This window comes from Danio aesculapii, chromosome 23 (genome assembly GCF_903798145.1).
Source record: "Danio aesculapii chromosome 23, fDanAes4.1, whole genome shotgun sequence".
NCBI classification, from domain to species: Eukaryota; Metazoa; Chordata; class Actinopteri; order Cypriniformes; family Danionidae; genus Danio; species Danio aesculapii.
The window spans coordinates 41,483,906-41,509,339 of record NC_079457.1 but is presented as its reverse complement, the minus strand read 5'-3'; the positions used below and the strand labels follow the sequence as shown (position 1 = coordinate 41,509,339).

General features: G+C 36.8%; 1 protein-coding gene across 1 annotated transcript in view; it reads left to right on the top strand.

Moving 5' to 3' along the window:
- bgnb (biglycan b) overlaps positions 1-24,898 on the top strand; it is a 30,369-nt gene extending 5,471 nt beyond the window's left edge. Inside the window, exons 2-8 of the mRNA XM_056449072.1 lie at positions 10,885-11,162; positions 16,501-16,613; positions 17,387-17,600; positions 17,728-17,838; positions 19,912-20,005; positions 23,604-23,742; positions 23,825-24,898. Coding sequence (XP_056305047.1) covers positions 10,916-11,162; positions 16,501-16,613; positions 17,387-17,600; positions 17,728-17,838; positions 19,912-20,005; positions 23,604-23,742; positions 23,825-24,022 — 1,116 coding nt within the window. The 5' untranslated portion in view covers positions 10,885-10,915 and the 3' untranslated portion in view covers positions 24,023-24,898. The remainder of the gene's footprint in view (positions 1-10,884; positions 11,163-16,500; positions 16,614-17,386; positions 17,601-17,727; positions 17,839-19,911; positions 20,006-23,603; positions 23,743-23,824) is intronic.
- The last annotated feature ends 536 nt before the right edge of the window (positions 24,899-25,434 follow it).

Here is a 25,434-nt window from a genome sequence, read left to right as displayed (position 1 = left end):
ATATCTCCCTTGGGAGATATGTGAAGAAACTATAAAAACACAATTATAGATAATTAGAATTATTAATGAAACAAATACTAAACAGTATATGATCAAATAAGTCAAATACATGTAATAAAACGAAATTAATTAATAAATTAAAAGAAATGAACAATTTTTATATAATAATAATAATAATAATAGTAATAATAATAATAATAATAATAATAATAATAATAGTAATAATAATAATAATAATAATAGTAATAATAATAATAATAATAATAGTAATAATAATAATAGTAATAATAATAATAATAATAATAATTTTAACAATAAAAGGAACATATTTTTTATATAATAAAATTGACAAGAACAAAAACAAATAAATGTATAAATAAAATAAAATAAGACAGCGAAAGTGCACACAAGTTAAACAAATATATAAATAAAAGTGAACCAAGTAGTACCAACCCAGAACATTACATGCTGTATGAACAAATTTACCCACTGATAAAAAATGTAGATTATATTTATTGTATATTTATATTATTTTGTAGAAGTTATATTTACATTATTCTGTAGCCCAGTACTTTTTTCTAGATAGAGAAATGATAACAAAAAGTATTTTTAAAATCTTTTACCATCCTCAATCATTCATTCATTCATTTTCTTTTTGGCTTAGTCCCTTTTATTAATCTGGGGTCGCCACAGTGGAATGAACCGCCAACTTATTTAGCATATGCTTTGCGCAGCGAATGCCCTTCCATCCGCAACCCATCTCTGGGACACATCCATACACTCTCATTCACACTTATACACTACAGACAATTTAGCCCACCGAATTCACCTGTACCGAATGTCTTTGGACTGTGGGGGAAACCGGAGCAGCCGGAGGAATCCACGCGGACGCAGGGAGAACATGCAAACTCCACACAGAAACGCCAACTGGCCCAGCTGAGGCTCGAACCAGCGACCTTCTTGCTGTGAGGCGACAGCACTACTTACTGCGTCACCCCCATCCTCAATCATTTTATTATAATTTTGTGTTTTAAATATGGTTGGACAAATAATGATAAGACAAGCTGCTTCTCTCACTTTCTCTTTCTCTCTCTCTCTCTCTCTCTCTCTCTCTCTCTCTCTCTCTCTCTCTTTTAATGTCTACAACTAACTTGTACATGTGACTTTAAGACTGACATTTTGTGTGGTAGAAATAGCTGTCTGCGTTCCTCGTTGAGAAGTATATGCTGTGTAATTAGCAGCAGAAGTGGTTGTTATGTCTAGGCCGTACCATTCCTCAAGTCACAGTGTGTCTTCAGACTGAAAAGTGCTGTGAGCTTTGGATTGTCCTCTCATGTGTTTGGTTGTGGCTGTGGGAGAGGATCATCCTGGTGTCAGATAATGTTTGTGTGTTTTTGTGTGAGGCATCAGATGTGATGTTTTTGATTATTGTCTTTTTTCTCACACTCACTGCTTGGGATTGACAAGCATATAGAAATGATAGTCAGTTTGTCATGTGTTGACAGCAGACAATAGTGGACCGTATGAATACTGTTGGTCATCAGTGTCAGTCCTCTTCTCTGGTCATGGATAAAAAAGTGTCCAGCAAATAAGCAGTCGACTGGGAATATCAGCAAGTTTTGCTTTACCTGATAGACAGCTTGTACTTCAATAAATACATAAAACAAACTTACAATACACTTGCCTTTACAAGTGGTTATATAAAACCTAACAGGCTTATCAGTAGCGAAGACTGAAGGGCTTTATTCTGCAAAAACATCTGTCCTAGATGTACTTTATCCTGCTTGTTACATGGCTGTTTGCCACAAAATAAAAAAATGACACACAAAACATTGTTCTGAGCTGTAATAGTCGATTAATTAAATGCAAAGCTGACAGAAATGAAACTTGCTGAGCAAAGCTGATAGGGCATTTACTAACCTCTGCATTATTCAGTCACAAGATGGCGTCAAACAGTCAAAAACACAAAGCTAACAGAATCGAATCTGGTTGAATGATACTAAACTAGTAATTATTGATACGCCAAACTGTCAAAAATAGCGGCGTGACAGACAAGCATATACAAATTAATGGAAGTATAAGGATGTAAACATTTTCAGTGATGGTAGGGTGATTAGAAGTTCCTGCATGAGCCTGTGTTATTTAGCCGTTGTTATCTCGGGAAAACATACCTTGGAATGCCGAGACTGACTAATAAGAAGCGAGCTTTCCAGACTGCTGTGTAAAAATTTCTGTAAATAATTGATTGAAAGAAAGTTCATTGTGATTGTACAGTTAAAGTCAGAATTATTAGCCCCCCTGTTTATCCCCCCCCCCATTTCTGTTTAATGGAGAGAAGATTTTTTCAACACATTTCTAAACATAATAGTTTTAATAACTCATCTAATAACTGATTAACTTTATCTTTGTCATGATGACAGTAAATAATATTTGACTAGATATTTTTCAAGACACTTCTATACAGCTTAAAGTGACATTTAAAGGCTTAACTAGGTTAATTAGGTTAACTAGGCAGGTTAGGGTGATTAGGCAAGTTATTGTATAATGATGGTTTGTTCTGTAGACTGTTATAAAAATATATAGCTTAAAGGGGCTAATAATTTTGACCTTAAAATGGTTTTTAAAAAAATCAAAAACTGCTTTTATTCTAGCTGAAATAAAACAAATAAGACTTTCTCCAGACAAAAAAATATTATCAGACACACTGTAAAAATGTCCTTGCACTGTTAAACAGCATTTGGGAAATATTTAAAAAAAGAAAACAAAATTCAAAGGGGAGCTAGTACATTTCAGTCTGAATCAAAATAATGGCTCTGGTTCATTTTGAATCACCTAAAGTGCCCATGAGTGCTATTGCTTTGACTATTCTATAGCTTAACTTTATTTATTAGCTACCCCCGACCAGCCTGGTTTAAGCTGGACATAGGTGGTTTTGGCTGGGCTCCATAAGCTATAAGTAGGCTAAGTAAGCTAAGACCATAAGTAAGCTAAGACCAGGTGGCAAATGGCTGAAACCAGCCTTGAATTGACCAAAACTCCTCTAAAACCAGGCTGGTCGACCAGCTAAAACCAGCCAACCAGCCAACGCTGGTTTAAGCAGTTTTTTTTTTTTTTTACAGCAGGGTAGTATTCTCCAAACAATGACAAAATTTGCTTCAAGAAGATATAAATAACTTTAAAAGCCTACACCAGTTTTACTTTCACCAGAATGGATCAGTGGATCATTTTTGATGACATCACTCTGCACTTCAGCAGATTCTTCTACACTACAGACACTCAATGTGTGACAGAAATCAGTACAATTCATTCACACAATTACTAATACATCTCATGAATGAATCAATAACTTATATTTTCTTAAAACAAGTTACATGTATTTACTTTAAACTTTCCGGACTTATTTTAATGGTTTTATTTAGTAATAACAAAAAATAAAGTTTCTAGTTCATTTTAAATCCTGAAACTTTTAATTAGAGAAAATTTATCAACAGTTTACTTTTATGATTTATTTATCCTAAATTTGCCAAATTACATGACATTCCACATCATACAAATACTATTCACATTAACATTATACAAATCGTTTTTTTACTGTATTGTAGAATTCCATCCATATTTTATGCATCGCATATGTGATTCAATTCCATTAAAGGAAAGTCTCTTTGCTCTCTGGCCTTATTTGCAGCACATCAAGGCTGCAGTGTTGGACATCCAATACCATGCATATGAATGGAGCAATCCTAAAATCGCAGTAACTATCTCAGCAACTTCCAGTTTGCTGGTCAGTTTGCCCTAGAAAGCTTATTTTTTGACTGATTCAGCCAATGGGCATGTGCGGTTCTAAGCACAAGTTTTAGATTACTTGACTTTTTATAGCAGCTAGATCTCCAATTGGCTGCTGCAGCGATATGTGATTTTGTCAAATGATCATTAATTAATTGTCTCTTTACTTTAAATACGGGATTTATCCTGTGATATACCATTCATAAGTAGCAGAAGTGCACTGTCTGTGTTTTGAGGCTGTTTTATGATTCCTACTGACTGATTTATTAAAAACACCAGCTCTGAAGAGTCATTAGATGAATCCCAGTGGATTCACTGTTGGATGTCATCATGATGGTGAACAGGAACATGGTTGCGCACTTTAACAAGATGAAATCTGACAACACTCCATAAGCCACTGCTTTCCCTTTCTGCCTCATTTGTGTTGATTTTATTAGCATTTCATGGCCTATCTGGCACTCTGAGCAGCGCAGACATTCTTGTTCTGCTGATGTGTGAACATAACTCTCAGAATCCACTCAAGACTTATTTTCTTGAGCTCCTAATTAAAGAGCTGCTGCATGAAAGTGCTGAGCACAACACTATTTCATCCCATAAACAGCACATACACTTAACACATTGCTTGTGTTCATAAATAACGCATATAGTTTTGAAACTCTTCGCTACAGCACAGGATGCAAGAATTTGTGTATAATTGTGCCTCTACCCTCTCCTCGCATTCCTCTGGCCAGTCCAAACCAGACCTTTTTTGGGGAGCATGGTATAATTTAGTCGCTATTTTTACAAACGGGTACATTTGCTTCTCTGTTTGCTTTTCTTCCAGGTCGGCGGCGTTTAAAAAAACGTCTGTCGCTTTCCCACGTGTTTGACTTTAAAGTGAAAGATGCCCAGACAATATGAGAAGAACACATAGATGTTGGCATGTCAGGACGAAGAATGGGATTCTACTTCAGGCACTAATGTCTGCCTCATATGAGCTGATTTTTAGCAAACGTTCAGATCTATATGGTCAGCTCTGGGAACTGTCAGCCACTGTGATGAATTTTTAATGTAAATGTCTGTTTGTAAGTCCATTTCAGACCTAGACAACAAGTGTGGTGGTTAGATCGCTGGTAATCATGACAGAAATGGTTGGAGAACATGTTTTATTAAAACTTTGTTTATTACACACACAGTTGAAATCAGAATTATTAGCCCCCCTTTGAATTTTGTTTTCTTTTTTAAATATTTCCCAAATGATGTTTAACAGAGCAAGGCATGTCTGATACTATTTTTTATTCTGGATAAAGTCTTATTTGTTTTATTTCGGCTAGAATAAAATTAATTTTTTTGTTTTTTAAAAAATATTTTAAGGTCAAAATTAAAAGCCCATTTAAGCTATAGATTTTTAGAATAGTCTACAGAACAAAACATCGCTATACAATAACTTGCCTAATTACTCTAACCTGCCTAGTTAACCTAATTAACCTTAAGGCTTTAAATGTCACTTTAAGCTGAATAATGGTGTCTTGAAAAATATCTAGTCAAATATTACTTAAAGATAATTATATAAAGATAAAATAAATCAGTTATTATAAATGAGTTATTAAAACTATTATGATTAGAAATCTGTTGAAAAAAAAAAACTTCTCTCCGTTTAGCAGAATATGGGGAGAAAAAAACAGAGGGCTAATAATTCAGGGGGTTTAATAATTCTGACTTCAACTGTATATCCTGAAAATGTGTCAGTACATGCAAACAAAATTAAACTTATAAATTTCAGCTTTATACAAGCTTAACATGTTATGGTTTTGGTATGGAACAATACCCAAAGACCTGTTCTTGCACAATGGATGAAGGAAATGTCTGATAATCTTGTTGTTGAAAAAATTACATACGTAGTCAGAGGTAAAGCAGAGACTTTTAAAAAGTGTGGTCTCCCTTCAGTCGCTTTATAAATTAATAGATAAAAATTGGATGTCTTTGGAAAGATGACTGTAATTTAAAAATCAATATAATAATGTTTTTTTTTTTTTTTGTATTTGTGTATTTTTATTCATTCATTCATTTTCTTTTTGGCTTAGTCCCTTTATTAATCAGGGGTCACCACAGCGGAATGAACCACCAACTTATCCAGCATATGTTTTATGCAGCGGATGCCCTTCCAGCCACAACCCAACACTGGGAAACACCCATACACACTCCCTCACACACATAAACTACGGCCAATTTAACTTATTTAAATTCACCTACAGCGCATGTCTTTGGACTGTGGACGAAACCGAAGCACCTGGAGGAAACCCACGTGAACATGGGGAGAACATGCAAGCTCCACACAGAAATGCCAACTGACCCAGCCGGGGCTGGAAACAGTGACCTTCTTCATGTGAGGCAACAGTGCTAACCACTGAGCAACCATCCCGCCTTTTCTTCAATATATCTCTAGATATTGCAATAAATTATTAGCATGAATGTTCCGTCAGCCCTATTTAAGCCTGTTTATTTTCATTTGACTGAGGAGGTTGAATGCTTGTCATACCTTTTCAATCTTCATATCCTGACTTCTTGTGTTGTACAATTTTGGTTCAGGGTTATGAGTGACTAATAAATAATAATTATTAATTAATAATAATACCTTATGTTTATATAGCGCTTTTCTAGACGCTCAAACCGATTTTACACAATAGGAGGGGGGATCACCTCATCCACCATCAGTGTGCAGCATCCACCTGGATGACGCAACAGCAGCCATATTGGGCCAGACCACACACCACACACCAGCTGATTGGTGGAGAGGAGACAGTGATGAAGCCAATTATGATATGGGGATGGTTAGGAGGCCATGATGGACAGAGGCCAGTGGGCAAATTTGGCCAGGATTCTGGGATTAAACCCTTACTCTTTTTCGAAGGACATCCTGGGATTTTTATTGACCACAGAGAGTCAGGACCTCGGTTTAACGTCTCATCCAAAAGACAGCACTCACTGAGCAGTATAGAGTCCCCTTCGCTACACTGGAGCATTAGGACTCACACAGACTGCAAGTTGAGAGTCCCCTGCTGGCCTCACTAACACCACTTCCGGCAGCAACCTAGCTTTCCCATGTGCTCTCCTATCCAAGTACTGACTAGGCACTGCCCTGGTTAGCGTCAGTGGACGACCATGTGAGAGTTGCAGAGAGCTAGCTTATATATTTATATATAGCTCATATATATATAGCTCATATAGCTCATATATAGCTCATATATAGCTCATATATATATATATATATATATATATATATATATATATATATATATATATATATATATGATATTTAACACAGTGATATTTTATACACAAGCTACAGCTGATGTGATTAATCGCAGGTAATTTTGAGGTGCATTTTGTTGGTTAAGCTGGTTCTAGTAAATCACCACATAGAGATCCGAAAGACACTAACACTGGGGGGACCAATCAACCCCCTCCATTGACTTTTTAACGTGGACATTTGCCTCCTTGGCATTTCTGAATAACAAGATAAAAAACAAAACAAGCTGCGATGTGACCAGGTGTACAATAAACAAGCTAAAAAACACATCCAAGATTTTATAAGATGTCGATTTAAAACAATAAAAAATGTGTTAAAGGCAAAAGTGGACACAAGCATTAAAACTTATTAGATTTAAAATGTCTTAGTTCACTGAGAAGCTACACATGTTGCATCCAAAATTTAAAAAGATTTCATTGGAGGATGATTAAATTGAAATAATCAGTGGTTTTCGTAGATCCTCGTTGAACTAAGAGTTTGCGCCACGTCTGAAACCATGTAAAATACCATAGTTAATCTAATGAACTTACTCCAAACTCATACCATAGTTGTTTGTTTTGAATCAATTAAACTAGTTTCATTTTCAGTTTTTTGGCAATTTTCTGTGTTCTTTCTTAGTATTTTCCATCTGAGAGCATCCTTAGGCTTTCATCTGAGATTTACTAATGATCGCAGAACCGTGCGTCACTAATAAGATCTGCAGGACAATCATTGCTTTGTATAATCGCATTTGCAATTTGGTTATTTGCCCAGGTCTACCAACTCCAGGGCTGTACACTTGTTTTATAATGTAATACAGGGCTTGCATTAGCATTTATACTAGTTTTATTTTATTATTATTATTGAAAACTTTAATAATACTGCAGTTGCAGCTTATTAATAAACAGATGCTTCAGTTTAAAAAAAAAAGACTTGTGTTGTTGAGGCAATGTATTTGAATGTGAGAATAAATTGCGATGTGAAGACATTAAGTTTCTCTCTTGGGACACACAACATCCTGTGGCATCTGGCTCCTCTTGTTCATCCACATGTGTTTCTTCCCAGCTTGTATAGGGAATACTATGGATTAAAGTGTTGCTGTGGCTCAATTGTGTGGGCAATCAACTTTGATGGCAGTGAAATTTCCCCCAGCTGGATGGATTTAATGGATAATTGTAATGCTGTGTTGCTCTAGCTTTAGTCATGAGATATCACATTCAATTTGAGGTATTAAGGGTATGCATGAGTCAGGGTCAAAGTTCAGGATTAAGGTTGAGTTTAGATGGTCTGTTTGGGACAGGTGTTGGCTTTAATTTTAGGCCTTGGTTAGTTTAGGTTCAACACAAAGGCCATGGTTGAGTCAGGACTGACAGGTGGAGGGTGTGTGGGTGTTGTGGTTTAGGTTCACAGACCCATGTCTAATGTGTCATTGATATCATCTGCTGGGTTCTGCAGACTCCAGATCCTAAACCACATTTCAGCCAAAACCCAAATTTCTGGTGTCGTCACAGGACTCAGCTGGAAGACATTGAGAAATGACATCATGAGAGGCTCCCACCCTTCTAGACATTCACACACAGACTAACAGAGACTGTTAGAAATATCCACTCCTACCTCCATCCTGTCTAATGAATGGCTTGTTTTAGGAGATGTTTTCAAGAAGGCAAGTTTGAGTTTTTCCACCACCACACACTGTCTGACCAGACCTGTACAGACATTCACCACTTGTCTATTTAGTTTCCCATTCACTTAATAAAAAAATATGAACTAAATGGTTGCACTTAAACAACCACTCCACATTTTTGGGGGAAATAGGCTCATTTAAACAACACCCCTAGAATTAAACAGTTTTTACATGGTGTTTTACCATTTTCAGTCCAATTAGACAATTTCTGGCTCTTCTGTGGTTACACCATATACTAAGACCACACAGAAAATGAAAAGTTGCTATTTTTTTAGGCCGAAATGCCAAGAAAATAGCAACTTTTAATTTTCCATAGGTCTTAATACACAGTGTAACTACAAAAGAGTCAAGCTTCAAATAGGATATTATTAAAACTGGACATTTTTGAGCAAGATGCTAATGGTCTATTCTTATTCAATGATTTATGCTAAGCTAAAAGTGCTCCTGTCAGACCTGAAGATTGTCTGAATGGATTCAGAAATGGTACAACCTCTCTGTTTAACTCTAGGGGAGTTGTGAAATGAGCCCATTTTCAAAAAAGTGTTCCTTTAATAATTTACTTTCTCAACACTGTAAAATGTAATAAGTTGACCTTACTTAAAAATTGAGGAAACCGATTGTGAAAGTAAGGTAGTGTAATCATTTTAAGTGAGGATAACTTAAAACAGTTTGTATTTACAACTTAATAAAGTAGACTTCAGTACAGTTGACTCAACATAATTAGTTGTGTTAACTTCTTATTAGTCTTCACATTACTTGGAAAATATTAGGAAACCGATTGCCTTAAAATTATCAAGTAAAGTGAACTAAAACATTCAAGTTAAGACAAAAAACAATACCTACTCTTCTAAAACATTTTTATTGTCTAAATATTGTACAGCGACCATTTAAAAGTTAATTCATTCATTCATTCATTTATTTTCTTTTCAGCTTAGTCACTTTATTAATCAGGGGTTGCCACAGCGGAATGAACCGCCAACTTATTGTAATTAATTACATATTATTGTAAGTCAAAATTACTTGAATCTATTTAGTTTAACAACTTAATGTGCTAAAAAGTTGGGATTATTTGTTTAAATGCTGTAAGGTGAATAAACTTATTCATAATAAGTTAACTGCACTTAATTTAATTAGTGAAAACAGCTATTGCTTTTTACAGTGTATAGAAACATTTTAATGATTAAAAAAAAAAGATTTTTCTGAGCTTTTGTATGGGATACTTTTAGTACCTTTGAATAATGTACCCTCAAATTTGATAAATGCCAATGCTGTCTCAGTGTTTTTCAGGAAGGGCAAGTCCTGTGCTGTATGATGTATTTATATTCAGATGGCAGTGTTACGTTATCCTTCTAAAACCCAAATAACAACACAGTTCCGTCCTGTTTCTTTGATGTACTTTGCGAAAACTGTCTTAATTATTATAAACAGAGTCAAGGAAATGGGTTGTGAGTCGAACTTGAAAAGACAGAAGTGCCTTATTAAATAACTGCAGGGCACATTAGCACATTTTCAGTTCCATGGAAATAAAAGGCTTCTTTTAATAGGCTTGTTTTGCGTGTATAAGAGTTTAAATAAATAATGTGCACAACAGAATATTCCACCTGATATATCTTTTGGTTATTTGATTGCACATGGTCTGCAAAGATAATGTTTACAATATGAATCTAATCCCATCTTATGTGTTTTTGGCTGACTCTGAAAGCTATAAAAGTGGACAAGCGCTAAACATTTCAAACTCCATTTACATCTTTATTTAAAGGTATCCCCTTGATATTGTATGGATTTAAATGCATCTTATTACCTGTTGTAAATGGGGCTACAGTAATGCATTGTTTATATTAAAGAATTAAAGGGCCAAGACTAAAAAAATAGAAACCAATTGAAACCAATTGAATTGAAACCAATATCCTCACAATTGGATGACATTGCTTTGTTTATTATAAGCAAACATGGACTTGTTTACATCTACAGGATGGAGTCTGGTTTATGTCATTCAGTAGCTGAAATAATAATCCTGAAAGTAATTTGAATATTTATTCATTATAGTTTTGGTGTAGACTCAGTTATTGTTGTACGTTTACTGTAGAGTTTCTATCATTATTATCCTTGGTTTGATTGGGTCTTCTGTTTTTGTCTCCATGTTCTCCAGATCCGTGTGTGTAAGTCTTTGTATATGAGTGATGTTCTCCTGCCGCTCTCTCATGCTGTTGCTGCTCAGTGTCTGCAGCCTCTCTGCTCCCTCATTGGCTCTGCCCTTTGAGCAGAGAGGATTCTGGGACTTTGCAATGGACGGAGAAGCAGGAGATTCGACAACAGTAATGATGAGAGACGAAGAGGGTTCAGCTTCTGAGGAACTGCCACCAGATGTGTTTATATGTCCCTTTGGATGCCATTGTCAAGTCAACATAGTGCAATGTTCAGACCTAAGTGAGTATCTGTCTACACTCTCAGAAATAAAGGTACCTGAGCTGTCACTGAGGTGGTACCTTTTCAAAAGGTACAAATTTGTACCTAAAGGGTCCATATTAATAACTCAAGGGTACATATTAGTACCTAAAAAGTATAAAAGTGTTCCTCTTTAAATTTTTAGGTACTAATATTAAGTATACTTTTGAGGTACCAATATGGACCCTTTAAGTACACAAGTGTACCTTTTGAAAAGGTACCACCCCAGGGACAGAGTGTATCAATGTTATGTCAAGTTATGATCAATAGCAGTGTTGCCCTTGCAAGCTTCTGGAGAACACTCCATGTCATTCAACTAAACTACATATCCCATCACGCAATCCACTCACACACCAGTTCCTGATCACCCCTTGATAACACACACACAGCTGAAGCTTGTCATTACTGATTACTGGGACTATATTGTATATACACCACACACACTGATATCCAGTGCTGAGTCTTTTATGTCTAGTGAGCATTACGTAAACATTTTCTGTGTTTTCTTGCTGTGTTTCTGACTCCTTGTTTTGTTTACTGTTTATGTTGTTTTGCCGCCTGCCACATTTGACTTCAGCTACTCAGTTGGATTATCTGTATGATACTATTTGTCCTTGCTTAAACCTTGCCTGCCTGGCCAATCCTAATAAACTGCATTTGGATCCGCACCTCTGTTGTGAACCCAAGTAATTGTTACAATTAATTCCGTAATTGCAATTAAAATTACACTGTTCACAATCCCTCACACCTTAACTCACCTTTAAACCTAGCCATAATACCAAACCTGTCCTAACCCTACCCATATCCCATCTCAAGAGCACCAAAAGTGTTCTTCAATAACACAGTAAGTATATTATATTGATTTTTGATGTAAGTAATTTATAATTAAAGCCACTTAATTTAAAGTGGGACCATTTCTTCTTCTCAGTGTCAGTATATTGTGCATGTTCATTAGTATTGTGCAGTGATGTATTTTTTTTATTGAAGCTATAGTGCTTGGGCTGTTATCATTAATGATATTTACTTTACATCCGCTATACAATTAATCATCCAAATGAACAGATTGAAAGCCGGACTGAAGATCTGCAGTTAGGTTCAGTTCCATATTGAAGACAACTCACTTCCAATCAGGCAAATATAACCAACTCAAAGTCTCAAAGAAAACTGAAGCTTGAATTGGAAACAATGAAAAAAGACACCAGTGCAATTTCCTGTTAAACTGTAGGAGTGGTTCTGTGTTGTTTTTATGACACACACACAGGATGTTTTATGGGAGGACAGTGTTAGAGATAGAAGGGGAAGGTTTGTAAGTCTTTGATGAGTTTGTTTATTTCAGAATGGCTGGAAATAGTCTTGGGATACGTTCTGTCAGCAGAACATCCAACAAAGTGGTCATTTGGGCCTAAAAATGGACAGCTCTGAAGGGGGTCACTTGATTTCATCGTGATTGCTTCAAGATGCTCTCGCTTTCTTTTACATGGATAAGAAACAACAGAACAACAATGAAAATGGAAGGATTACTCTTAACATATCTCCTTGAAACCCTTTATCCTCATTATGTAGGAACATTTGTCATGCAAATTAATTGTGCTTTTCAGTAATCATAGTCAATCTGTGAACGGGCAAACATATTAAACAATAGTATAAACACAAAACAAACCAACCAACCAACAGCATTGCTTGTGTGTTCACCCAAACAGCAGTGGGACAAGTATGTGGGAAAGTGAGAAGACCTGGGTTAGATGAAGGCTTAAGAATTTGGTTGAAGGGTTATATTGCATACAAGAATTGGCGGGTTACTGCAGATTTTTATTTTATTTTTTTTGCATGGCACCAATAGCAGCTGCTAAAGTGCTGCTGTAGCCTGTACTCATACTTATGAATCCAGACATGCTTTCTTTCTCCAGCCAAATTTGCCTAAGTTATGATCCTCACAGAACAGTTACAACCATTGAACTGACAAAAGCAACAATAACATAGGAATTCTGAGCTTATTATTTTAATTATATATATTCCTTTTTTGTTTGTGCATGTCTAAATGTGTTTGCATATGTGCATGAATGCTCGATGCCATGTGTTTTGGTCCTCGCAAGTGTTTTTGTTTTTGCAAATGTCATAGCATCTTTGTTTATGCTTGTGGATTTGATATAAAATCGGAAAATACAGCCCTTGGTTTTGGCGATTCTTTATGCTTCCTCCCACTGTGATGAAGATTTCCTTGTAACACATTGATCCGTCCACTGCGCTCTCTAATTTTTTACCATATTTTTTTTTTCAAATCTGGAAGTTATTCCATGATGTAGGCTGTAATTGAATTGATGGAGATGTATATTCATAACAGATGTTCATAATTATGTATATATTTAGGTGGTCATGTGCCTTCATCATAAAACATTTCCTATTAGGATTGCAAATCTGTGGTTGGGGTCTGTGATGTTCTGGGCAGCCGTTGAAACCCAGCTTTACTCTAGGGGGTTTGGCTTTGTTGGGTAAAGTCACTGTGCGCTTGTTGGTTTGAGTAGCAGGTGGCCAAATGGCTTGAAAGAAGAAAAAAGGAATCTAGATCTTGGCTTGAAATGCATGAAAATTAACTTTGTTTTTGTGGTGGTGCAAGTGTAATGGGCGTTTAGTAAGAGCCGTGTGGATAAAACCCCACTCCCCAGGCCTCAAGAGGTGTACACATGATTGATGCTGGAGGCTGCAGATTTTAGGGTACTTGTTAGCGTGCCAGCTTTCCATGTCAGAATCCACTTGGAAAGTACATCCACAAAGGGTATATTGGTGTCATGACCCAGATAGGAGTGAGCAAGTGTATCCCAAGGTTAGTTACTGTATAAGTGCTGGTAAACATCACTCAACTGGCGTTAACACTAGAACTACAGAGGCAGTTAATTCAATTCAATTCAATTCACCTTTATTTGTATAGCGCTTATACAATGTAGATTGTGTCAAAGCAGCTTCACATAAAAGGTAACAGTAAATAGGAACAGTGTAGTTCAGTTTGTAGTGTTTAAGTTCAGTTCAGTTTAGCTCAGTTCAGTGTGGTTTAATAATCACTACTGAGAGTCCAAATATTGAAGGGCAAATCCAACGATGCGCAGCTCTACAGATCCCGAACCATGCAAGCCAGTGGCGACAGCGGAGAGGGAAAAAAAACTTCACTAAAGGCGGAAGTGAAGAAAAAAAACCTTGAGAGAAACCAGGCTCAGTTGGGCACGACCATTTTAATTTCTCCGCTGGCCAAACGTCTTGTGTAGAGCTGCAGTCTCAGTGGCGGAGGCTGGAAGCTGGCCTCAGCGAAGACTCGTCAGTCTCTGGAGCGTCACAGGAATCAGTCTCATGTTCTCCACTCTTCCATGACCATCACAGTAGCTGCTCAGGATTCGGCCAGGTCCAGGATATAAAAACCTTGGGATCATCTAGTCGTTGGTCTTGGATCGAATCAGTGACTCTGCATAGTCTGAGGGCCTCGGGAAGAGTATCCCCAGGTGGAAATGGAGAATAAAGAAAATAATTAGCGTAGCTGATGTTCACAGTGTATATCAACAAGATGCATAACCTGTGTGGAAGCCCCCTAAGTGGTGCACTAAGTGTATGCTTTACTGAACAGATAGGTCTTTAATCTAGTTTTGAATTGGGAGAGTGTGTCTGAGCCTCGGACGTTATCAGGAAGGCTATTCCAGAGTTTAGGAGCTATAAATGAGAAGGCTCGACCTCCTTTACTCGACTTTGCTATTCTAGGTACTACCAGAAGCCCTGAGTTTTGAGACCTTAAAGAGCGAGTTGGATTGTAGCAAGACAGAAGATTGGTTAGATAAACAGGAGTTAGATTATTTAAAGCTTTATATGTAAGAAGCAATATTTTAAATTGAATCCGAAACTTAACAGGCAGCCAGTGTAAGGAGGATAAAATTGGGGTGATGTGATCAAATTTTCTAGACCTGGTAAGAACTCTGGCAGCTGCATTTTGTACTAATTAAAGTTTGTTAATAGAAGATGCTGGGCAGCCAGCAAACAGTGCATTACAGTAGTCCAGCCTAGAAGTCATAAAAGCATGGACTAGCTTTTCTGCATCTGAGATGGATAGCATACTTCGTAATTTAGCGATATTTCTCAGATGAAAGAAAGCAGTTTTTGTGACATGGGATATATGATTTTTAAAAGTTAAATTGCTGTCTAATATGACACCCAGATCTTTTATAGTAGAGCTAACGCTAACTTTGTATCCCTCTAATTGTAGGTCGAGTTGTGAGATCTGCTGTGTACAGGATTTAATTCGATTGTTTAATTTTGTATTTAAATATCATATCCATATTTCTCTCTAATATTGTTATTTGATTAAAAATACAAAACACAAAAGAGTTCTGAATGACAATAACAGTCAAATTGACCCTTGCTTTTGAATTTGCATGCATCTGTTGACTACTTTCTGCTAACATAAACCACTTTGCTGGAAATCATCATGAATCATTTGCCTGGTTTAGAGTCTTGAAACCTTCACTGCAAAAACAGACACACTGCTAGATTTGTGCTCTAGATGTGGCTGTCCTGGAGTTTTGTCATGTGATCAATGAGAACCCAAATGGATTTAAAAGTTGTCATCTTCAGGTCACTCTAATATATACACCTGCAGCTAATGCAAATGCATAATCGACAATGGCTATGTTTAGTGTGCAGCAGTGACATGATCACAGAAAAGACTAAATCACAGTTGAAAAACACATACCCACAGAACATATTGAAAAGATTTTCTTTGTAATATTAGATATGAGGTATCATTTATTAAATATTTATGCATTTGACAGAGTTTACAAATTCAGAGAGAAAACTTTAATGTCACAGAGTTCATTCATAAACTTGAATGTCATCCGAGCACATGCACACTTTGGTCTGAGTAGTAATATTGTGATTAAAGAGGTCACGAACTGCCTACAAGGTTGTAGTGCTCTCTGATGTTCACTTATAATGTCATCAAGAAGTTAACATTCAAAAAACATTGTACTTTAGATGTAATAGGTTATTTTCTGTAATGATTTGACCCCCTCATTAGAACTCACTCTTTGAACATAGTCAATGGCCATTAAGCACAAACGGCCAAATGAACTCACGTGCAACTAAATATCTTGTCAAAAACACTCTGAATTGGTTAAGATTTACAGCTGTGTTCACCATTTAGTTCAGTGACTTTTCAGATTCAGATTTTGGGAGAAATCCAGACCAGATGTCGGGCTAATGGTCTCTCAGTTCAGAGACTTGTATACAAATCTGTATTTTCTAAAAGCTTTACATTAGCATGTAAACATTTCATCCTCTTGTTTAGGTTTGATCGCAGTGCCCAATGAGATTCCCAGAGACACCAAACTCCTGGACCTACAGAACAACCGCATTACAGAACTGAAGGAGAACGACTTCAAAGGACTCACAAACCTCTACGTAAGACATTTATATTGACTCAAGAATCAGAGAGGGTGAAGGTCGCTTAAAGAAAAGTAATAAACTCTACTTTTTGTTAATCTTGAGATAAATGGGAAAATGAAGATAGATGACTCTGAATGTAAAGTACAGTGCCACTAAAATAGTTTCATAAATCTGTGACTGATTATTTAAAAGAGACAGTTCATCATTTTACAACCTTATGGATGGTTTCCTTTGCTGTCTGTTGATGCGTGCCAGTCTCACAGCTTGAGTCTTTATTGGCCAGTGAACATGGACATGAGTTGGCTGTACATTCATCGCAACATTAATATTTATGAGTTTTATTTTACATAAGAATCAATGAGACAGGCTTCCTTAAAGCGTGTTTTGGCTAACTCCTGAAAAATTGGTCTGCCGTTCGCCATGAGCATTACTTTACGTTTGGCACTGTGCAAAACAGCCCGACAGGATGTTCAAACAGTTCGAGTCTCTGAAGAAGAATGTTCCTGTAGCTCTGGAAACACACGCCAGTGCCAAACTGAATGTTTTAGTTCCCTTCTTAGAACTCATATTATCCCCAATATTTATCCCTAATATTTATTCAGCCTCCCTCACCAAACACAATATTTGACATGGCCTGCAAAAATAAAAAAAGGAACAAGACATCAAGTTAAAACATCGTTTATAAGCCGTTTGATTGTGTGTACATATTTAATTCATACAGTCGAGCTATTATTAATCATTTCTTTATGAGTTTCCAAATGTTAGTGTCTCTTCCTGTTTCCCGTCAGGCCCTGTCACTGGTCAACAACAAGATCTCCAAAGTCCACCCACGAGTCTTCACACCCCTCCGACATCTAAAAAAGCTTTATTTTTCCCATAACCTCCTGACAGTGGTACCCAAAAACCTTCCCCCATCTCTGGTGGAGCTGCGCATTCATGACAACCGTATTAAGAAGGTTGCAGAAGGAACGTTCTCTGGTCTGGGCAGCATGAACTGCATTGGTTTGTATGCACGCTCGCCATTATGTGGTAAAGAGGTTACAATCTGACCAAACCATTTCCTTTTTTAGATGGAGCCTGCTGGTTTTTGTGATGGGATATTCTGTCTGATGTTGAATGCTTCTTATAGAGATGGGCGGAAACCCTATTCAGAACAGTGGCTTTGAGCCTGGCGCTTTTAAAGGCCTGAAACTCAACTACCTGCGCGTCTCTGAGGCCAAACTCACTGGAATACCAAAAGGTGATTCTTTAAAATAATAATTAAAGGCATACTGTAGGTCAAACAGAAAACTGTCATTTTTTGCCCTCAGGCTATTCAAGAAGTTTTTTTCTTTCGTTTTTTTTCTGAAACTGAAAATGTAGGTCAACAGCTACCATCACTTTGAGATTGAAAAAACATATTCAAGCTAAAAAAAAAGATCAGCATATGGAAACGGGCATACCGTCTGCCTCAAACACCATTGTTTCCTTGTTTTCATGTAAATTACGTGAGTGTATAAACTCTGGTGAAATATAGGCTTATCAGAAAACAAAATAGACTGTTGTGTGACTCATGAGGCATGCCCTAGTAACTAGAATGTTCTTTTGGGCACATTTTACATCATTTGGACCTGACATGCAGCCACGTCATCAGGAGATCACAGCTAAGACTGATATGCTGCTCTGGAATCATTAACACACCCCAGGCTGCGTTTGATAAGCCATGTTTTCTAGTGAGACAACAATGATCATTTATTTAGTTATTCATTCATTCTTTCATTCATTTTCTTTTTGGCTTTGTCCCTTTATTAATCTGGGGTCACCACAGCGGAATGAACCGCCAACTTATCCAGCATATGTTTTTTACGCAGCGGATGCCCTTCCAGCTGCAACCCATCACTGTGAAACATCCACACACACTCACACAATACACTACAGATAATTTAGCTTACCCAATTCTCCTGTAGTGCATGTCTTTGGACTTGTGGGGGAAACCGGAGCAGCCGGAGGAAACCCACGTGAACACGGGGAGAACATGCAAACTCCACACAGAAATTCCAACTGACCCAGCTGGGACTCGAACCAGTGACCTTCTTGCTGTGAGACAATTGTGCTACCCACTGCGCCACTGTCCCATTTATTTAGTTATTTTTAAGTTTATCTAACTTTATATTAAACTTATTATGTATGTGGGACTCTTATTTTGTAGATGCAGATACATATGCACAATTCATCTCTGTCAGTCTCTTTTGTCGAGTTTATTTATAATTTAGCAAAAATTTTATCCAAAACACAACTCATGGCGCATGGCGGCGCAGTGGGTAGCGATGTCGCCTCACAGCAAGAAGGTGGCTGGTTTAAGCCTCGGCTGGGTCAGTTGGCATTTCTGTGTGGAGTTTGCATGTTCTCCCCGTGTTCATGTGGGTTTCCTCCGGGTGCTCCGGTTTCCCCCACAAGTCCAAAGACATGCGGTATAGGTGAATTGGGTAATTGTCCATAGTGTATGTGAGTGAATGAGAGTGTATGGGTGTTTCCCAGTGATGTGTTGCAGCTGGAAGGGCATCCGCTGCGTTAAACATGTGCTGGATAAGTTGGCGGTTCTTTCCGCTGTGGCGACCCCTGATTAATAAAGGGACTAAGCTGAAAAGAAAATGAATGAATGAATGTTCTAATTATCTGTCAAATTAAAAAAACTCATGCAGAGGGGACAGCGGGAGTATTTATAAGTTACATGTAAAAGGGTGTATCCACAGCCTCAGCAAACGATTCTGAGCATGTTCATGATAGTCTGGAGTGTGCATGCTGCAGTATATATTATACAGCAAGAAACCCAACCTCCAAACTGTAATGAACATTCTCAGGACCGTTTTTATAAGGTTATAATGTTGTCAATTACATTCAGTTTCTTGCACTTGCAGTATTTTGCTTAATAAAACCTCAATGTATCATCAGCAGCCACTGGCAATCATTTTGTAATGCCTGCATATGGGATTTTTTTTCTCATAGTGTCAGTAGTCATTGACCTTGGTTTCAGCTAAAAATGTACTTTAATGTTCTACTGACGAATAAAAGTCACCTTCATCTTGAATGGCCTAAGAGTAGGTAAATAAACTGCACATTTTCATTTTGGGGTAATCATCACTTTAATGTCATTGAATACTGAAAGCTTGTCAGCTAAAAATATTTTTTCAGATAGCACTATGTAATTTCTCACATGAATGAGTTTAATATTCTCAGTAATGAATCATAATTTGCGTCTTTCATATAGCATTAAGAGCAGAGACGAACGGTGCTACTTCCAATTATCTAATGATAAATGTCCCTCTCGTTCCAGATCTCCCTGACAGTCTTCATGAGCTCCACTTGGACAACAACCAGATCCAAGCTATTGAACTGGAGGACCTGAGACGCTACAAACACCTGTACAGGTGAAGCGCCTCATTTCTCTAAACATACAGCTTTTTTTTCTGTCAGGACCTCTATAAAGCAACAGCGCCACCTGGTGTATGAAAGCTGAATGATGAGGTGATAAAAATAGACCATGCTTGTGATATTTTCAGTTTGAGACAGCATTTGCTTGGGATGAGATTCTTATATGAAACAAAGTTATATTTAAATGTCTCAGGTAAACATAGACAGCCATAAAGTGCATAACAGCCACCAGAAAATCTGTTACAGGAAAACTCTTTTTTTTTTTTATAAAGAACTGCATTAAAAAGCTTAATAAAAGCTTAATAAGCAGTGTGTAACCCTTGAAATGTTTCAATAAAAAAAAAAAATACTATGTATTGAGAAATATCAGTCTAGTGCTTGTTATATAGAAAAACAGTAGAAAAGGAGTGAAGTGAAATGCAAAAAATGTTCTGTGTGAACTAAAATACAAACTAAAATCAAACTGAATTACAGCAAAAAAAGAACATTTCTCATATATTTGTTTTCTATCAATTCTAGATTATCTAATTTAGTAGGTGGAAATCACAATGATAAACCAGTTTAGCATGAACGTGTCTAAAAACAATGCTAAGACAGCACAAAATAAAATAAAAAAAATCTAATTTAGTGAACACAAATAGCCTAAAGATGTGTGAATGATTACATTGAAGATGAAATGCTTTTACATTTGCATATTTGTCAAATACAGAGCCTAACTGCTCTCCAGTGCAGTATCTCCAGTGCAGCGCTGAATCATAAATGCCCTAGAGAGGCCAGACTGATGGCATTCACAATTTACTGCTAAATGTATGCACAATAGCACATTTCACTGTCAGCATGTGCTGCTCCTGTTTTGATATAAACATGACAAATCAATATTTAACCTTTGTTAGAATTAAAGATGCAGATGCTTTTATTAATATTGTAGCTCCCTCCAGCAACAAACGAGTAAGAGTCTTTATTTCTACTGACTGGTTTATTTTTCACATCAGTTATTCAGTTCTCAACATAGAAGGCGGATCGGAAGACATCAGACGTATGCAAGAACTAAAAAACATACAACAATTAATTACAACAGTGTATTCTGGTGTTGTGTCGATTTGTCCTATCTCCCATTCAGAAAGTAGGTATAGCACATTTTGATGACACAATACGCTACTCATCAGATTTTGCATCCAGTGTAAATTTTAATGTGGAATAGAGTGATATGAAGCTTTAATATCGCCCTAATCCCTAACCCCAACCTCAGAACCATTCAAATACAGTGAGGGTAGCATAATCTGATGGGTAGGATAAAATGTCAGGACATCGGTATCAAATTAATCCCAAATCACCGCATTAAGGTCACAAATAATATAATGAATAAATCACATAATCTTGACTAATACTATTTAACTTAATAAATCTCACAGCTCATGCACAAACACAGTTAAATACAAACACCAAACAACCAAAATAACAATAACAAAAAAAATAAATAAAAAATGTATTAGGCCTACGTTTTTATAGTGGATTCAGTTGTGAAAGGTGTTTCTTATTAGAGACCATAGAACACAAAACCTGTCATAAATAAGCTTTCCACTAATGTTTGGTTTGTTAGAATAGGAAAATATTTGGCTGAGATACAACCATTTTAAAATCTTCCGTTTAAGGGTTTAATAGAAATGTGCATATTGAGAAAATTAAATGAAGTGCTTAGCAGTGTGCGTTACTCATCAAAAATTGAGCTTCCATCTATTTACAGTAGAGTTCATAAAACACAAGCTTTACTTGTTACTTGTACTATTTTTTGGCATAATAAAATGTCTCATAAAATGTGTTGGCTATTTTTGTCAATGTCAATTTTAATTATATAGCATTATTAAACACTACCAGAGGTTGATCAATGTGCTGCACAATACACATCACAACAAAGAAAAGTTTTCATTGATAAAATGCCAAATCAAACAGGTAATTTTTCAACCTAGATTTAAAAACAGACAGGGATGAAACAGATCTAATACAGAGGGGCAGAGCAGTCCACAACCCAGGACCAGCTACTGCGAAGGCACGGTCACCCCTGCATTTCAGCCTCGACTTAGGGATACATAACAATCTCTGTTTAGATGGCCGAAGAGACCGACCAGGCTGATGCTCAATCAACATGTCTGACAGATAGGAAGGTGCCAGACCATTTAGAGATTTAGAAACCAGGAGAAGAATTTTAAAAGTGACTCGATAGTGCACAGGCAACCAGTGCAAAGACCGTAAAACTGGTGTATTATGGTCATGTTTCTTAGTACCTGTTAAAAGCCTTGCAGTAGCATTTTGAACCAATTGTAAACGGGATAGGGTGACGCAGTGGCGTAGTAGATAGTGCTGTCGCCTCATAGCAAGAAGGTCACTGGTTCGAGCCTCGCCTGGGTCAGTTGCCGTTTCTGTGTGGAGTTTGCATGTTCTCCCTGCGTTCATGTGGGTTTCCTCCGGGTGCTCCGGTTTCCCCCACAGTCCAAAGACATGTGGTACAGGTGAATTGGGAAGGCTAAATTGTCCGTAGTGTATAAGTGTGAGTATGTCTGTATGGATGTTTTAGAGATAGGTTGCAGCTGGAAGGGCATCCGCTGCGTAGAACATATTCTGGAGAAGTTGGTGGTTCATTCCACTGTGGCGACCCCAGATTAATAAAGGGACTAAGCCAAAAAGAAAATGATGATGATGTAAACGGAAAAGGTTTTCAGACTAATCCCAAAGTATAGTGAGTTACAATAGTTCAACATAGTGGTAATAAATGAATTATTTTTTCACATTTTGAATAGATTTAACTGTTTTTAAGAGTCTAAGCTGAAAGAAGCAGGATTTAACCACTGCATTTATTTTTTTCCCTGGACTTCATAAAAAAACTTGTTTTATTAAAGATTAATTATCGTTGCTCTAGAAGAGTTCGACGGGCCGAACAGAATTACTTCAGTCTCATTCAAATTTAGAAAGTTCAAATACAACCAGGCTTTCGCATCCGACAAGCATAACATAAGCGTCTCTAGCCCACTTGAACTTGGTTTTAAAGGTAGATTTGGGTGTCATCCGCATAACAGTGAAAAGACAGACCAAGTTTTTGCAAAATAAGATTGGCTTTGTAGCCCAGAATCAAATTATTTGGGTGTGTACTAAATATACAGATGCAAGGTAAATTCATTCTGCAGTTTGTGATGTTGAATTATACAGTAATTAAATTAATCTTGAATCTTATTTGGATTATATGAGACAAAAACTATACAAAAATATTATTAAAATAAAAAATAAAAACATATATGTCTTTTTGAAACCAACACAGAAATCAAAAACCAAAATACAAACCAAAAACAAAATGTGACTATTTTTTCAATAAAGAATAACACTGGAATTGGTGTCATGCAAATTCTGTTGTAAATTTCCGATCCTGCATGTGCTGGATTTCTTTTTTCGAGCAGCCTGTCCTGGAGGGCTCATTTGACCCAGTGCCTGTTCACAGTTTTTCCAGTCTATTGTGTTTCCACCTCACTAGATGTCTGTCACAACGTGTGCGGCCTGTCTTTTGTCTGTTGCTTATTCATTGTTGTGTTTGTCCTTGTTTGCCAGATTGGGTCTGGGTTTCAACCAGATCCGCATGATTGAGAATGGCAGCCTATCATACGTCTCTAATCTGAGGGAGTTGCATTTGGAAAACAACCGGCTGACCCGCGTCCCGAAGGGCCTGCCAGACATGAAATACCTGCAGGTGCCAGATATCAAGCTGCAGAACAAAAAGAATCCCATTCACACACGTGCAGTTATTGATTTTTTGTTTGCTTCTTTTTCAGGTGGCTTACCTTCATTCCAACAACATCAGTCAAGTGGATGTCAATGACTTCTGCCCTCAAGGTTTTGGCATGAAAAGGAACTTCTACCATGGTATCAGCCTCTACGGAAACCCGGTGAACTATTGGGAAGTGCAGCCTGCCACTTTCCGCTGCGTTGCTGACCGACTGGCCATTCAGTTTGGAAACTACAAGAAATAGAGGATGATTGATTTGAGGATAAATATTAATGCTGGAATTGAAATAAAACAGACACAGATTAGTATAAGGACCAAAACGGTGTCAACAAAGAGATTTCAAATAGTTTTTACTAAGGCTTTTCTCTTGAACTAGTATAGTTCCCTGAAAATTGAAAACGATGTCATCATTTACTCACAATTCACTTGAACAGAATGAAGATATTTAGAAAAATGTTGGAAACCAAACTGACTTCCATACTATTTGTTTTTCCTGCCATAAAAGTGGTTACCAATTTTTAACATTCTTCAAAATATCTTCTTTTGCATTCAACAGAAAAGAGAAATTCATAAAGGTTAAGTACCACTTTAGGGAGAGTAAATTGTGAGTAAATTGTCTATTTTTAGGTAAACTATCGCTTTAAACCTGTGTTAAGTTTAATCCTGGGTTATTCATACCTTTCACACTGTATAATTTGAAACCCCCAGGTTAAAGTCCTTGTAGGAATACAATATTAGCATTCGCTGATTGGATGAATGAAACATGCATTTTGCTTACATGAAGGGAGAGAAATATTTCTCTTGTGATTTACAATCAGACTTGGCACTGCTTTTTATCCTGGATTATGAGATGGTGCAGCATCAGCACTTCTTTTGTGCTGTTAACCCTGCATTGCGGAGCCAGACGTGTGCTTTACAACAGTGTTGGAAGGTTTTGTCTCGAAGCAACCAACAACCAATCATGTGCCACATTTAACAGTGATTTGGACAATATACAGTATATACAGCTTGTGTGCTTCATTTTTTCAGTCAATAAGTATACCGCAAATATGAAGGTCAACCAAAGATTTGCAAGTGTACTTACAGTATTTGAAAATAAAGGGACCAACAGTTTTATTAAGATCCTTTAACTTTAATCTTTTCCATGACACAAACACACACACACACACACACACACACACACACACATATATATATATATATATATATATATATATATATATAAGGTTATTAAAATGAATTCAGTTTTCTTTTACAGATACTTTAACAAAAAATAAATATGTTTTTTTGAGTACCACTTACTGAAAGGTCCTTATGGGAACCAATGATGTAATCGTTGCCGTTGTATAAATAACTTCATTGATTCATATTCCTTAAGCTTAGTCCCTGATTTACCAGGAATTTACCATGAACCACAGCGGAATGAACCACATAAACCAGCTTTTAGAATATTAAAGTATTATTTTTAGGAGAGTGCAGTTTGAAACGTCATAGAAATAATCAGTATTTAATATTAACTCTAGGTTTATTATGACAGTGTGAAACGTGAAGCAAGATAAACCAGGATTTTCTTGACCTGGGGTTTACAAGTATCCAGGGTTAACTAGTTCAAGTGTAAAAAGCCTTAATGTGGGATTGAGTGATGATCACACTAAT